A 17,435-nucleotide genomic window follows, 5' to 3' on the forward strand; every position below is an offset into this window, starting at 1 on the left:
TACTATCTTCTTTAAATTTATCTAAAAGTACCCCCCGATATCCTCGACTTCGAAACCAGTCGTGATATTGTTGTCGACGAGGGTCAAAATGCAACCCTCACGTGTTCGGCATCAGGTCTTCCACCGCCAACAATCACATGGCGTCGAGAGAAGGAAAAGCCCATCCTCTCTGTAGGAGGGAAGGAAGTGTTCAGCATAGAAAGCCAAAATCTATCACTGAAGAATGTAAATCGCCACTACATGGGTGCTTATCTCTGCATTGCCTCAAACGGCATCCCACCAACCGTCAGCAAACGTGTTTTACTCGTTGTCAACTGTAAGTGACTTCACCTCCTTAATTTTCTCTAAGTTCCTCATCATTTTCCATCTACTTTAGTCCCACCGAACATTCGAACTCGCCAGGAGGAAATCTTTGTTAGTCCAGGACAAAAAGTTGTTCTAGAGTGCGTTACTGAATCTCATCCGAATTCAGTGAATTATTGGCTTCGTGATAAGGAGTTCATCCAAGGAGGCACCTACGAGTCGGTCACTTTGGAGAATATCTTTAAGATAGTGATGCGATTAACAATTCGTCCAATACAGACTAAGGACTTTGGGGAGTATAAGTGCATCGCGAAAAATTCATTGGGACAATCAGAGAAGGTCATCACGGTTTTTCGTAAGTAACAATAATTGAGAAAAGTTCATAAATTTTCCGATTAGTCCTTACATTTTTTGCCACTTCATAATTCATAGAAAAAGCTCCACCTTTGGTTCAAGTTTCGCCGGCTACAGATAATTTTAACGACAATATCATAGAAAATTTGATTCGTAAGTATAAGATGAGTTTGGCTCCTTATTTTAATTTTTATTTAAATTGTTCCATTTTTTCACAGAACTAACTCCTGCTATATCTTCCGGACGGCAGTCAGGCTGTGTAAACCTCAATCCTGGCAGTACTACTTCAGTTCCTGTATTCTATTTGCTGTACATTATAGTCATAAACTGCTGAAGATGCTGGCGGTATCTTATTTATAATTATATGTATGAAAGCAATGATTTTATAGCAATAAAGTATTCAAGTTTTAATATAGAATGGTAAACTGTTTTTAGAGAATTCTACGGTAAAGTAGCACTAAAATCCATTGTTTAATTCTTTAATTTTAATCAAAAAATAATACCCTGTTTTCTAAAGATTACATTTCAGAACCATCATCTCATTATTCAGATTTTATCCCGCCCCGAAACAGAGCTCTTTTAGATTGATTTCGCCATTTTACTCGGTGAATCTGCATGGAGTCGAGAGGCTCTCAAATCATCATCTTGCGTATTAACCAAGCAGCAATTAACGCGAGGCACAGTTCATTGTAATTGATAGTCAACCAACACTCAGAACCACACATAACGGCAGGGCATACGACAATGGGGTCAAATTTTAATTTGAAACGTTCGTTGATATGTCGACCACAAATCCAAGTTACGCTGATGCGTAAAGTAATTTCTTAACGCAGTCCACAATTGACTGATAGTATTGGTCTAAAATATTTGTAATAAACCTGATGGAAAATAGGATGATCAAACGACCATCCTGAGTGGCCGAAGACGACCTAGAGGGAAGAGCTATCCCAAAACCTAAAAGAAATCGGCTACTTCGATTGACCCCACAAACACGAATATATTAGGGACATCCTCCAAAATAGTGGCCGGAGGATGCCAACGAAGGGAACCTCAGGGGCCGCGCCTCATTGAAAATCTGAAGCAGAGGAAACAATAATTGAGGCTGTAATCCGTCGTGGATTTCTCCCTCTCGATCGCGGATCAGGTCCAGAGACTCACGGTTCCAACGCGCGGTCTAGCCATTTTTTTATTTTCCAGGTTTAGTTGAGGTTTAGTTGCGTTCTGGTTTATCTCGTTAGGCCATCGCGAATTCCCTTGTTCGTTGAGTTATTTTTAGATCCAGTCCGGACCGAAGCATCGGTATAGACACGTTGATTTTATAAAAAATATACGTGAGGGATCCAAACGCTCGCTACTTTCCGAGAACTCTATGGAGGGTACCAATTTAAGGGTAACAAGCAAATCCTTGCTGAAAATTCACATCAGGACGGAGCACATCAAAGCGACTGTTACTGACGGGATCGCAGATTAAGGACTAGTTATTAGAACCAAAGTAGACCTCTTCGTATGCTTTCGAACCAATGTTCTATACATTGTGTAACACAAAAGTTGTTTAGATCTCGCCGCATATCGGGTAATTGATTTTGTAGATCCCAGTCTTTTCTTTCTGTTACAGGCAGTTTTTTTGGGAAAGTCAGTTTTTGTTTTAACTGCTTCCTTTCCTGTTTGTAAACATCAGTACCAGGTTTTTTTTAGCATTAATTTATCAAAGGTACACGTTGCCCTTGAATAGATTCAAGGGAATCTGTTTTCTGGATTTTCTTGCTGTTGGCTGCTACGTTAGTTCCCGCCTCTTCAATCGCCTCTCCTTTCGTCTTATTAGATACCCTTCTGCCTTTTCCTTGTTGCCGCTCATCTTCGCGGGTTTTTCTTCTTCTCAAAATTTTGCTCATTTATGTAAAGGGACGGTGTACATGCAATGGATCATGGAGTAGAAAGGGCAATTTTTTGACTCCATGAATGATTAAAGATTATTGGAATGGTTCGTCGGGTGTGACTGATTTTTCTTTGGATGTCAAATTCTACCTTTCCATCCCTGTTTATTATTTTAAAATCCAAAAAAGGAAGGCTCTGCTCCACTTCCGTCTCCATTGTGAAGGCAATCTTTTCATGGATATTGTTGAAACTTGCCAACATGGAGGTTACGCCTTGCCTCTTGACCACGGCAAGGACATCATCCACATATCTTACCCAACATGGAGGGATTATTCCCTCTTTTTCTATTCTCTTTTCTATTTTTTTTTAATGATGATTTCACTGAGTACTGGAGAAAGAGGGTTACCCATTACAACTCTTGAGGTCGTCTTGTAGAATTTACCTCCAAAAATGAAATAGGTTGCAGTCATACATAAGGAGGCAATTTTCTATATTGTCGAACATCTTTCTCTCACTCCCTCCAGAAGGTCTTCTTCCAGGTAGAACAGCGCCTCTTTTACAGGGATGCTAGGGAACAGATTTTTCACATTGAAGCATACCAGCATTTCTTCATTTGCTATTTCTTTTAGATTTTCGCGGATACGTTCGATGAGCTCTTCCCTGTTTTTCGCCGCGTTTTTTGACCCCCGTCCTTAGTTTCGATACGTTTCGCTAGTTTCTGGTTTAGAGGGTTTGCTGTAGCGATTATCTCCCTTACTTCGTTAGCAACTTTATGGATTTTAGGCGGGCACCTGATCGTTGGAAGGGTTGGATTAGACATTCGCACCTTTAAGAGGTTTTCAATGTCACCTTCGCACTCCTCTATCATTTTTTCCATCCGTTTGATCGACTCTGGTATTGGGTCTTTCCTCAGATCATGGGAGTTGCCGTTGTTCAAGGATTTATGATCACAATCGCATTTCCTTGTCCGCGTTTATGTAAAAAACGGGTTTTTTACTAAACCCCTTGACAATGGCAGTTTCTTTATTCCTCTTTTTGATCCCATTGTCCTTGGCATTGTCTATTTTTGGGTCTAATTGGTTAGATCTTTTCTTACGGTATTGAATGGCCGCCTCGATCTCACTTTTAAACCAAAACGTAGTTCATCCCTTTGTAAAGGAGAGCTAGTTCCCCTTTTGAAAAATTTTTGAGAAGGCTCCATCATAGTTCTTCTGTCTAGTTTAGAGATATTTGGTCATGTCATAAACCTATAATTAATCAATAACTCCAGATACTTAAATAGCCAGCTAAATACTTCGCAATTCAAGTACAACCCCAAGACTTTTTTGAAGTCTGTTAAGCGCTAAACGAGGGGTTCGTGGACCAAAAAAGTCGGAGTGAGTTGCTCCCCATTTGGTCCGGTCCGACATCAAGTGAATGTAGACTTAGGACCCCTCAATCCTTGAACAATAATATTTTCAGCTCTGGCTCAAAGTGTAATCGACAAAGTTCTGCCTTTTTTCGCACGAATTAACGATATCCTCCATGAAGAAAGTGGTCCAGGCCCGGTTTTGCATATTTAAGTGAATTTGCTCCATATCAAGACCACGTTTTCTCGATTTTAATGTGTAGTCTTAAATTTTCCATAATTAAACCCCACCCTGTATATTGGGAAAGTACAAAAGGTCAAAGTATGAAAACTTACCGACGATACCCATCAAGCAGCCTCTTGAGCTTCTCTATATGTCTAGGGAAGACATCCTTCCAGAAGATGAATCCGAAAGTGACGAAAGGTCTGATCAACTGTTGGTAACAGAAAATTCTGATCTTTTGTGGAACAGGTTGAAGGGTAGGATGTAGTGATTTGAAGGCGCCGTTCACAAGGTTTACTACCTTATTATTGGAGGTAATGATGACGCCTAGATAGACTTATTGACAGGTTGGAATGGGAATTTAATTGATTTCAAAGGACAGGTTTTTCGTATTAGCAGACATTTTCGGAGTCATCCTCATTCTGTTGCCGCAGAGAACAATAGCCTCCTCAATGAAGTTCATCCAAATACTAATTCCGACCGACTTGCCCGCATAACCTGTACTTCATGAAAGTGTAAACTATGAAGTCATCAACATATTAGAGGATCTTGCTATGATTGTAGCTAGGAGGGGGTTTGGGAATGTTCATTGTGAAGAGCAAGAAAATGTTTGTGGGATTCCAGGAACCCTAGAAAAGGGATAGGAGAGCTGTTACTAAAATTTCACTGGGGATTGTCGACCATCTAAAAAGCTAAAGATTAGCTTACGGAGGTGCAGGTGGAAATTTATGATATTATTGAGCGTAGAAGCCAATCCGGATTGTCATACAGAGTAGAAACCTTTCCTTTTATCAAGGAGGCAGGCTATTGTAGGTATCTTGTGATGAACTTCGAACAAGATATCGGTTTTGATGATTAAAAGGCCGTCTTCAACGAACTAGAAATCTGAGACAGGCTTATGTCGCTAGACAGATTTTTGTGAGATATATTTCATAAGGCTTTTGTCAGAAAATACCTTGTAATTCAAATTTCTCGCACAGTTTTAGGTACCTCTCTTGTAGTTTCCTGAGTTTTTCATAGAAAGCAAAATTTTTCCGGTTTTTTACACCTAAAATTTTCTACCTGCACGCATCATAGATATTGTTAAAAACGAGCGTGCTTACATCCGAAATTCCAACCTTTGCCCTGATATAACAGTCGAAATTTGTATCCATAATGACTCTGCTACTTGCTCAGTTAAAACGAGAACCACTATCTCGTTGGCATAGTGCTCCGAGCTCGAATTACGATACCACCTAGAATCCCCTCTGACAATCAGATGAGAGTGAATACTGAAGCCATTCACCACACAACCCTCCGCAACACCTCTAAGAAGGCAATGGATGCCGCAATAACCGCAGTCAACAGAGATCCTGGAGATGAAGCATCACCAAATGATCACACCTGAAAAGTGTTATCATTGATACGGCCAGAAATATACTTAGCCCCAGCCGCAAGAGATATCGGAGTGGCTGGTTTGACGATGAATGTAAGCTAGCAACGGAACAGAAAAATGCTGCATACCGAGTAATGTTGCATTCACAAAGAACGCGGGTACGCGCAGAGACTTATCATGAACTCCGTCGAGCGGAGAAGCGACTTCACAAACGGAAAAAGGAAGCCTGGGAGAACCAACAAGTCTCTGAACTAGAAAAGTACAGGGAGAAATCGCACCAGATCCGAAGGTATTACGAACAAGTCACTAGGACCAAACCTTATATACCTCGAGTCAGTCCTATAACTCAACCAGATTGTCCCTTTCGTATTTATAGTATATCACTCTTGTTGGTCAATACTATTTCCAAATGCGCAAAACCTAACCACTTCCTCGTGTTTAGTAGAGGCATATTTTGTAGATTGTGCATTGCAACCTCGGATATTTTCACCGCGGGCGCTCACGTTGTAGCTCCACCGGTCTTACCCGTGCTCCATACATTATTATGAATATTTCTATATGATTCACTTTGGAAATTGTTCCTAGATATTATGAACGAGTCCTCAGAAACTGGTGTCGAATTAATTCAGTTAACACCTATCTCAGTTTTGGGTATACATTGCTAGCGAAAATGTGTGCTATCGTGTGTGCTATTTGCCCCGCAATTTTTGCATTGAACGCATTGATACAGGCACAGGTGAATAGATCCAATCTTCCGATTTCCACGCCCCAAATAAGTTTCCTTTAACAATTTACTCATTCAGGCAGATTTTGCATTTCATGGTTTTTTGGAAAATCTCCTCGGGTCTGTTCTCCCGGCTCATCTTAGGCTGCGTAATTACCCTTTCCAGTTCATTACACAAATTTGAGATGTCCAACATACAACTCTCACTTGTGATTTCGATATTTCGGTAATGATGAAGACCAGAGTAACTTTATAGCCCTGTTTTCATCTATTGGAAACTTTAATCACCAACGCCCACTCCAAACGTTTGGTCTTACTGGAGCTCTTCTGGTCACTCGTCCGCGATTCTCCACTTCGGCTATCAGAAATAATTCCACTGAGTTTACTTCTCAATCTGATAAATCAGTTCGTGGATGTCTGCTTCAGCTTATGTCTTTACTCTTTTTGCTCTTCTGAATTCCTGTTAGATTTTTTCTCGGCAACGATAATGTTGATGGAAGTTATGGTTCTGGTGGCTGCTCCTAACTCTTTCTAAAAGACATACGTACAAAGAGCTACCCTTCCTACTTTTTGTCATTTTTAACAAGAGCTAGTCCAATTTCATATTTGCGGATATGTGGAAGAAAGCTTGTATTATTACCTTACACAAAAAAACTAACATTACACGATCCGAAATCTGCCGCCCACTGTTGCTCTTATCCTCCATCGCCAAAGGTCTCGAGCGATACGTAAAACATTCCCCCTCGTCTTTATTCAAGCACCTTATTGTGAAGGACCAGCATGAGTTTCAATGCAGCCGCGTTTCTACAATCTTCGCGCGTTTCGTACAATCTTTACAGACTTCTTCAAATCTCTTGATTTTATGGATCACGCCCTGCTTCTCACCGAACTCGGGTCCAGACTTGGCATTAACTGTTTTTCCTGGTTGAAAACTTAGTTATGTATTAATATAAATCGGGTCTTCTCCAATGCCAAAGGCCGCAAAACAGAAACCCGAGGAAGCTCAAAAAATGCTAAGGAAGGAGTGCTTAAAAGGAAAAATCTGGCTAAGGTTCATAGAAAACAAAGCCAAGACCGGGAGAAACTACCTTTCATGCAGTTTGGAGCAAACAAAATAAAAATATATGGTGTACGTCCAACCCAGTCTCACATTGGGGAAGAGACAAAGTGAAAGTTATCCTCTCGGATAGCGAAGTGCGGCTCGGTTTAAGACCTGACTTTTGTCAGCACTGCACTGGCGCGGGGTATGTCCTTGCAAGTTAGAGAGGACTGCGATTGCTAGGCAATTATCTTCGCACTATGAGAAATCCACACGCTGGATAAGCATACCCAAAGTGAAGGATATCTGGCACTCTCGAGGACATTCAACATCAACAACGGTCTAAGGCAAGGGGATGCCCTATCGTGCGTCCTATTTAACCTGGCCCTGGAGAAAGTGATTCGCGATGCAGATGTAAATGCGAGAGGCACCATCCTCTTCAAGTCCAGCCAACTATTGGCATATGCTGACGATATTGACATTATGGGGAGAACAACCCGAGATGTATAGTCTACCTTCATCCAGGTCCAGCAGGCAGCGCGAGATCTTGTGCTGCACATTAATGAAGGCAAGACGAAGTGCATAGTGGCAACGTCAGCGTCAAAACCAAAACCAAAAGAACGAACAACATCGAATCGCACTGCTTAAACGAAAACAATGAAGATAGAAGACCAGAACTTTGAGATCGTTGAAAATTTCTCCTATTTAGGGTCGAAAATCACAACTGATAACAGCTATGACATTGAAATCTGCGCACGGTTGTTGGTTACCAACAGAGTCTATTTCAGCTTACAAAAACTGTTTCGCTCCAAACGTTACACCATAGAGTCAAAGCTCTTACTATACAAGACTATGATCTTACCAGTCCTTATGTATTCCTCGGAGACTTGGGTTCTTAGCAAAAAGAACTGCGAAATCTTGATCGCGTTCGAGAGAAGAATCCTCCGAAGAATTTTTGGCCCCTACATGAGGATGGACGATTCCGTAGCCTACACAATGACGAAATCTATGAGCGATACCATGACCGTCCGGTTGTGGATAAAATCCGGCCCAATAGGTTACGGTGGGCGGGTCACTTAATCGGTATGGATGAGGATCATCCAGCCCGGAAAGTCTATAAGGGCAATATCTATGGTAGAAAAAGAAGACGAGGCAGACCCTGCCTGACGTGGAGCGATGGCGTAGGTCAGGACGCCAGACAGCTTTTAAGGATATCGAATTGGTGGACCTCGACCCAAAACCGGAGTGTTTGGAGTTCCTTATTAAGGCAGGCCTAGACCGGATACCGGTTGTTGCGCCGTTGATGATGATGATGATGTTTGAAAGAAAGAACAGATTGTTTCTCAAATTAGAGACATGTGTATATTTGGTCGCATCAAATTGTAAACATAGTCGAAGTTACAAGTCTGTAATCAGGTTGCAATCGAGCATGCAGAAACGATTTCAAAAATATCAAAAGAAAATTTATTTACGGGTCAAGTTTCCGGGTAGCATACACTATCTATAAAACAACGAAATTCGTCCACCAAATGATCTCCTCTCCTTAAGTTCTAAATGCAACCTGATTGACAACCAGGAGGCAGTGAGCACTAGCATCAAAGAAGAAAATCAGCACAGTACGACCAAAGAAGGCCAGCAAAAGGAATATCCCTCGTTACCAAACGAAAACCTCCAATTTACTCATGCCTCTCTTATCTTTGAAATCTAATGCAGCGATATATCGCCAGTCGCAATTGACGAACTCCTTGATGGAATTATATTACAGACAATGAATGGCAAGGGAATTACAGTCCAGGAACATATTTTACAGGGACGCAGTGGCAAATTTTATTGGAAGCATGGAGCAAATGGGCGCAATATTTGGCCATATATGACCACAACTAATTCCCGCTCATCGAAGAAGCGGAAGCTGCACAGACACGCCCCAACCCCCCCCCCCCCCCCCCCCCCCCCCCCAACACCTACACGTGATGAAGTCAAGAATGCACTAAAAAGACTGGGAAAGAACAAAGCGCCGAGTATGGATGAAATACCTGCGGAGCTACTAAAATGAGGGTGTATGGGGATGGAGGCCAGACTTCATGTGCTGATAAACTTTATGCCCAAAGATTAGTGCAAAAGGGTCGTTGCCCTATTTCTAAAAAAGATGACAAACTCACCTGTGAGAACTATATCGTTGTTGTGTACGTATTATGTGCTGTCAGTTATCGAACGAAGGATCGAAGGCTTCTACAAAATATCGTCGACTACCAAGGAGGATTATTTCAACATGGAAAATCAATGATTGGTCGGCTATTCTCAGTAAAGCAGTTACTAGAGAAGTCCTAATATAACGTCCACTAAATTTTCGAAACTGATTAGATTTAAATAAAATTAAAAGAGTTGAGAAGATTATTTCCTAAAAATTTGGTGCAAACACCAAACCAAATATCATATTTCGGGAACCAACTCTGCTTCATTGTTTTCTCTCTGCTCAAGTAAAAATATGAAATCAACCAAAAAAATTACTCCGAATTAAGGCAAGACGATGGACTGGCCACAAAATTAGGCAACATTGCTCCGAAATATGAAAACCGAAAGATGGTAGTGGACCTGAATTGAGTGCTACCTATGCGGATGATATAAATATCCTGGCACCACTGAAAGAAGGCAAAAAGAGACCCTGATCAATGAGTTTGATAAAGCAGCGAAGGAAGTTGGTCTAAAAATAAACGAAGAGAATACCAAAATAATGACACCAACAAGAAACACGCAACTCAGACAAAACGCGATACTAAACGATTATCACTTCAAACGAGTCGACAGTTTTGTGTACTTAGGCACAGCTCTTACAAAAGAGGGCAATAACGAAACACATAAAATCATCAAGCGGATTATCATTATTTACATAAAACTTTGATCCGGCCTGTCATGTGGACAGACGTGGACGACAAACCAGGTCATAGAACAAAAAATCAATGATTTGGAACGTCGTGTCCTCAGGAGAATATTAGGCTCAATGATGGGGACAGTGAATGGCGAATGAGATACAGCAGTGAGTTATGCCTGTTATACAACGAATCAGAAGCCGCGATCCATGTTCAGATTCGAAAACTTCATTGGGTAGACATGTAGAATGCATGGTCAACAAAAGGATTGCCAGGCGCCTACTCAGAAACAAGATGGAAGGAAAACGACCACCAGGAAAATCCCGAAGCAGATGAGAGGCCTCAGTGGATAATGAAAATTACACGCTGGTTGTTTTTTGCAATCCGAGGCCGCGATTGCTGGACTTTGAAGAATTGAGACGAAAATTTCGAAAAATCAAGGACCAACACCAGGCAGTAGCGAAGAATATAAAGAAAATTGGGGCGATCTTTGGTTGGCAGTTACTGAAGACAAGTTATTGTTGCTCGATCATCTGTAATTTACCGTTCGTCCCGTCGATCTCTATGCTTCTGAGTGTTGACTGACTATAAAAGACAATGAACAGCTTCTTGCGGTAATCGAGACGAAAATGTTGCGTTGAACGAGTTGGCACCTTTTTATCACATCCGAAATGAGAACATCCGCGATCTATATGGGGTTGCACCGATCATGGAAAAACTGTGAGACAGCGGTCTTCGATGGTATAGTGACGTAGTTCGCGCTGACGAGAATTCACTTGCCAAGATTGATCTGAACATCGAAGTCGAAACAACGGTGGCTTGATATGTTGGATTTAAAAGCCTCGCGATTGTATCCAGATCAGGCATTCGATAGAACCGAATGGCGAAACCGATCACGACGAGCCGACCTCGCTTGTGAAAGCGACAAAGACTGAAAAAAAGAAGAAGTTAAAAGTCGGTTTTAAATTACGGTACCCCACCCTAACGTGTCGCTATTATGTCTGCTCGCAGGGGAGCAAAAAATAATGCGAGCCATCTCTACAATTCGACGGTCGCCCAGGGAGAGTCAGTATCAAAAGTGCCTCTATCTCTGATACGGCCAATTTTTCCACCACCCTCCGAAATAACGTCAGAAGACCTGATTGAATATGCAAGTATCAAGCAAACCAAGTGACACCAGGACCTAGTGATAGCTGCGAGGGAAAGTAAGCGCAGCGCTGTAGAGCCCCTTTAGGGGGAAAATGCACGAGAAGTAGCATGCAAGGCAATTACAGACGATACCCTCGTTACCATATACTGTATTACGAACGAGTGTGCATATGGTCGTAAGCCTTTCAATGGTCCTGTGGGGCACGTTAGTGGTAGATTTCCCATCCACAACAGCTCAAGAGATGAACCGAGCATTTCAGCACGACTTTCAATTGCATGACGAAAGTTTCACCTTTTGTGGATAATATTCCAAGTCACCATTAGATGTCGATAGAGGACCCTCTCCCAAATAAAAATTTGGTCTACTTTGCCATCAACATGCAGAACCGTATTTTGCAGCCGCTTTCACTTCCACTTCTTCGTAAATCCTGGAAATCCGGGATGATTAAGATTCTACATGTCTTAAGGACAGCAATTGGTGGAGTAATTGTATACTCCTTGCAGTCGTAAAGATAATAAAAAAACAATCCAGGAACGCATATAGCAACAACTCGAAAGCCTCATCGAAAAACAGCGGGCTGGTTTCTTTCTGTACCGTACTGTATCCAATGAATTTGAAGTCCGACAAAGCCGCATTCTTTCACCGATGCTATTCCTCCTCGTTATGAGTGGCCTCCTTCATGCTACCTTGGCTTGTTTTGCATTGTGTTCTGCACAGAATTCCAGAGAGTTCTCAACTTTCAATGAACAAGTAATTCATTAACACTCTAAGCCGAGATATTTCGTTGACCGCTTCATTTCTTAGCGGTAGTTTACCTTTGGTCTGACTGAACAATTATAATAGACGGATTAATTCCGTAGTAATTGTTCCATGCAAAATTGTGCAATTTTACTACAATAAATTATTAGAGGCATCAGGGCAAATTATTCGCATTTATAACAGCACTAACAGTAGTCTAAGCCTTCAGAAGCGCACGAGCTTAAAACCTACCGAAAGGTGTCGATCTAACTCAACTTGAATTTTGGTGGGATCGGATTATAGCGGTCTATAACATAAACTTGCAGAAACAGCCGAGAAGAGAGGTGTGCGTACGATTATCTCCGAGCAGTGCTCCTCTATTTAGAATGGAAAATATCCTTAGTTTTTATGTATTGAAAGTACCCACGAGGCAATCAGCTAATGAACATCGTAAAGGAGGGATAACCTCGAACAAACCAGCTCGCAGTTTGCTCCGTTGATTGGTTGATTCGACCCAACTGCTCTTCGGCTTATTTGAAATCTTATCCCGTTCTACTCACCGGCTACACTTCATACAGCTTTTTTTTTTAAATTTGCTCTTTGGATATCAAATGAAGTCTACGATTATCATCATCATCAACGGCGCAACAACCAGTACCCGGTCTAGGCCTGCTTTAATAAGGAATTCAAAACGTCCCGATTCTGCGCCGAGGTCCACCAATTCGATATCCCTAAAAGCTGTCTGGCGTCTACGATGAACAGTTCAAATTTTTTCCATTGATATTTTCGACATTTTTTTCTCTTTCATAAATTAAAGTATTTTGTCGTACAGTCCTTAAACGCACGCGTGATTCAAATTTCTGTTTCCTTGGGAAATTAAGGATCAAATTTTCTTTTTCTTCAGCCTTTGTCCCGTTCACATTGCGTACTACTTCTCTCTTCAATGAACGGAAACCTGTAGGTAGGTAGGTAGGTATCAGTGGCCGCTCCGAGGAGCCCAATTAGCGCTTTGGTGCGCCGTTTTGATGCCACAAACTCCTAGGACGGTGACTGTTGTTATGGGAGCTGGAAAGGGGAGTTCAGCCGGCTCGGATCTTCAGAGCCAGCCCGTAGCATTCACGAAGGAAAGCAGCTCTCCGACCCTGCAGCTAGAAATCTCTCTGAGGTCCCCAAAGAATGGTTTACCTAGTGTCCGCAGCCTGACTCTAGCCAGAGCTGGGCAATCGCAGAGAAAGTGCATAAGGGTTTCCCTTCCTTCTCCGCAGCTTCGGCAATGCGAGTTGTAGGGTATGCCGAGCCTAGCGGCATGGCCCCCTATGGGCCAGTGCCCCGTGCAGACCGCCGTAATCTTGAATGCATTTGCACGCGTCTGGCACAGGAGCTCTCGTGATCGGGCTATGTTATAAGCGGGCCAAATTCTCCTTGACTTGGCACAGCTTGTAAACCTTCACCATCTCAGGCCCGTGGCTGCTAGTGCGAGTAGACTCCGCCCCCGACAGCCGCCAGCGGAACACCGACTGTATTCGCCGAGGGACTGCCAAGAGCAGAGCCTTGCCTGGTCAATCCGTGAGCTCGCACATTCCCCTCTATGTTCCTATGCCCGGGAACCCAGAGGAGAATGACCTTGAGCGTGCCGCCCAGATGGTTGAGCGCCCTGTGAGGAGTGGCCAGATCCCCCATCAGGCGCGACCCCAGCTGGCGGATAGGGGCATACCTATTGATCTGTAAATATGTGTTCAGGCACTTTTCTTTTTTGATTGTGCATGGGCTAGTGTTTGCTCATCTCTGGGGCGCGGACCAAAATGGCTATGGGAAGGATACCCAGAACATAAACCACCATGGAAGACGAGAGAAGGAGGAAAATTATGGTGCAGGGGCTCGGAACCCCAGTACCGGCGGCTTTTGGGAGTGAGCAAGCGGGCTCCCGGTCGTCGATATCCCTCGACCGCAGTGCCTCGGTGGTGGACAACTTGGCCACCTTGGCATATAATGCTACAAGTGATTTGGATCTGAAGAAGGAAGTATTCAAGCGAAGTACGACTTTACCGAGAACAACAATAACAAGACCAAACAAAAATGAACTAAAAGCAGCTTTTTGGACAACAAAAACCGTGACAACACCCACCGCACATGTTCAAGATGCTCGACAGCAGGAGGTGCTCCAGGAACAAGGAAGAGATCCATTCAAAAGAAGCTCATCAACTTTGAGATCTCCACCAATGCCAAAGACGATGAAGGATAAAGAACAGGCCAAAAGTGAAGGACCATGTAAAAGAAGTAACCCTGCCGGGACTTATAGGGAGCAGAGTCCCGATCCGGAGGAATTACCCTTCACCCAGCTTGGGGCAAAAATAGTTGAGCTGTCCGAGTTTATCAAGGACAAGCACAACGTGCACCAAGCCATAAAGAATATGGTGAGGGCTATTAGAGTTCTCTATAATAGATCACAGATGGAGGAAAAGAATAATAAGAACACGCCGAATCCCGCTGTGCCAACAGTATCACAAGCGACCCAAGTGACGCCTAACCGTACTACCATCGAATCCCAGCGAAATAAGCGAGTACGTGAAAAAGAGGGGGATCCTTTAAGTAATCAGCAGGCGCCTAAGAGAAAAAAAGGCGGACAGGACATCCGGAAAACCAACACCAACAGGTCAGAAGGAGGAAACCGTACAGCGAATCTAGGAAACTCGACCAGCGTTGCGAAGCCTAAGACCAGCGAAAACGATGGATGGACTAAAGTTACCAACAAAAAAGCGGAACGAAAGGCAAAAGTGCGAACTCGTCCAGATGTAATTGTTATCTCCAGTAAGGGCAATCTGTCCTACGCGAAGATACTCAAAAAGGTCAAAGCGGATCCCGACCTAAAAGATCTGAGCGGAAATGTAAACCGAATCCGAAGAACTCAGAAAGGGGATCTCATGTTCGAGCTGAAAAGATCCAGCGTGGGCAAAACTGATGACTTTCGCACTCAAGTGAAAAACTCACTTGGGGAGAATGCCGCAGTGCGTGCCCAAAAACATGAGATCTACCTTCAATGTAAGGATCTCGATGAAGTAACATCGAAAGAAGAAATTTGTATTGCTCTGAAGGAGCAATTCAAGTTGAAAGAACTCACCGAGGAGTCTATTGTGGGCTTACGAAAAGCCTATGGTGGTACTCAAACAGCCACAATACGAGTACCAGCGGAGACAGCACAGATGTTATTGGCTGCCGGAAGGGTTCGGATTGGATGGGTTGTCTGCCGTTTAAGGGAACAAATTTCACTGAAGAGGTGCTTTAAATGTCTCATGTTTGGACACTTCGCGAAGGCATGCACCAGCAGCATTGATCGATCCGATCGATGCAGAAGGTGTGGGGAGAAAGGCCATATTGCCAGAGAGTGCAATAGGGACCCCAAGTGCCTATTGTGCGAAGTAAAAGAGGGACAGGATAACCGGCATATTGCCGGGAGTGGTAAATGTCCAGAATTTAGGAAGGCTCTCACTGCAATGAGAAAATGAGGTTTATTCAAATAAACCTGAATCATTGCAGGGTCGCTCAGGATTTACTTGAGCAGGCCACGTTCGAATCTGAGATGGAAATCGCTATCATAAGCGAACCGTATAGACATCGTCACGGTGGCATATGGGTCAAAGATTCGACTGGTGGAGCGGCAATATGGGCTTGTGGTCGACAGGCCATACAATGTACTGCAAGTCAGGCAGGCAGTGGCTTCGTGTGGGCGAAAATAAGTGGTGTATATGTATACAGCTGTTACGCCCCGCCAAGTTTGACACTGTCTGAATTGATAATCTTGTTCTCGACGCGAAGGGATGAAGTCCAAAGGTGATTGCTGGTGATTTCAATGCTTGGGCCCTAGAGTGGGGTAGTAGGGAATCAAATGCTAGGGGGCGCAGTTTATTAGAAGCTTTTGCGCAGATGGACATAGTTTTGGCTAACGAAGGTGCTGTAAACACCTTCCAGAAAGGGGGATCAGGCTCGGTTGTAGACCTGACCTTTGTCAGCCCTTCGCTGGCGCGTGGTATGTCCTGGTGCGTCAGCGAACGCTACACCCACAGCGATCACCAGGCAGTTTTCTTTGAGACATGTGTCGAACCTCATGGCAAAGAGCTATCATGCCCGAAACCGAAAAAGATTTCAGGCTGGTCTGCAAAATCTTTGGATGAGCAGAGCTTCTTAGAGATGTGGTTGGATCAACCGGATATAGCAGGCGCCTCTACGGAAAGAGCTGTCCATCTGGCTCAATGCATCGCCAAAGCATGTGACGCGTCCATGCCTAGGAGGTGCGCATTCCCCCGTAGAAGACCAAACTACTGGTGGAATGATGAACTGACCGGCCTTCGATCAGCCTGCCACCGAGCGAGAAGAGCGGCTCAGAGGGCGGTAGGTAGAATTGATCAAGGGCAGAAAGAGTGCGCCTGCAAGGCAGCCCGCGAAGCAAGAGGAAATGCTTTAGGGAGCTCTGCTCAGAAGCGGATGTAAATCCGTGGGGGAGAGCTTATGGAATCGTGATGGGACGATTTAGAGGCCGTTCGTCTCCGCAGATCACGTGCCCCGCCCTCTTGTTGAAAATCATCCAGGGGTTATTCCCCCAGCAAGAGAAGAACACCGACACATTCGAACCACCTCTGAATGTGACGGCAATCCCGCCAGTCACCAGAGACGAGCTTCTGGAGATCTGCGGCAGAATAGGAGACAATAAAGCACCGGTTCTGGACGGAGTACCGAATAAGGCCCTTAAGCTTGCCGTGAAATCCAGGCCGGACATGTTTGCTGAGTTGTTCGAAGCGTGCATGTCCGAGGGAATATTTCCAGCGGTATGGAAGCGGCAGAAGTTGGTGCTTCTGCCTAAGCCTGGTAAACCACCAGGTGAACCATCCTCATACCGACCCATATGTCTTTTGGACACGGTGGGGAAAATGCTAGAGCGGGTAATCTATAATAGATTACTCCCAGTAGTTGAGAGCCAAGGCGGCCTTTCAGATCGGCAGTATGGATTCCGTAAAGCCAGATCAACCATTGATGCCATCAAATTGGTTACTGGCTTGGCCGAAGATGCAATCCACGGAAAGGGTAGTACCAGCAAATATTGCGTGGTAGTAACCCTGGACGTGAAAAATGCATTCAATTCAGCCAATTGGAATCTAATCCGGAAATCCCTAGCGAAGGTTGGTATTCCCGCCTACCTCGCCGCAATTGTCGATAGTTTTTTAACTGAAAGGAGGCTCTGGTACGACAATGATGACGGACCGCAGGAGTACGTCGTTTCCGTGGATGTCCCGCAGGGCTCCGTATTGGGCCCACTACTGTGGAACATCATGTACAACGATGTACTTAATCTTCCCCTTCCGGAGGAAGCCACAGTGGTGGGTTACGCTGACGACATTGCACTGGTTGTTGTCGCAAAGCATCTCGAAGATGCTGAGTTATACTCAA

The 17,435-nt window shown here is 43.9% G+C and overlaps 1 protein-coding gene across 1 annotated transcript in view; it reads left to right on the forward strand.

Moving 5' to 3' along the window:
- Positions 1 to 1,013, forward strand: part of LOC119652355 (neurotrimin) — a 39,441-nt gene extending 38,428 nt beyond the window's left edge. Inside the window, exons 4-7 of the mRNA XM_038056438.1 lie at positions 29 to 316; positions 377 to 658; positions 736 to 810; positions 876 to 1,013. Of these exons, the coding sequence (XP_037912366.1) occupies positions 29 to 316; positions 377 to 658; positions 736 to 810; positions 876 to 991 (761 nt within the window). The 3' untranslated portion in view covers positions 992 to 1,013. The remainder of the gene's footprint in view (positions 1 to 28; positions 317 to 376; positions 659 to 735; positions 811 to 875) is intronic.
- The last annotated feature ends 16,422 nt before the right edge of the window (positions 1,014 to 17,435 follow it).

The sequence above is a fragment of the Hermetia illucens genome, chromosome 3 (genome assembly GCF_905115235.1).
Source record: "Hermetia illucens chromosome 3, iHerIll2.2.curated.20191125, whole genome shotgun sequence".
Lineage (NCBI taxonomy): Eukaryota > Metazoa > Arthropoda > Insecta > Diptera > Stratiomyidae > Hermetia > Hermetia illucens.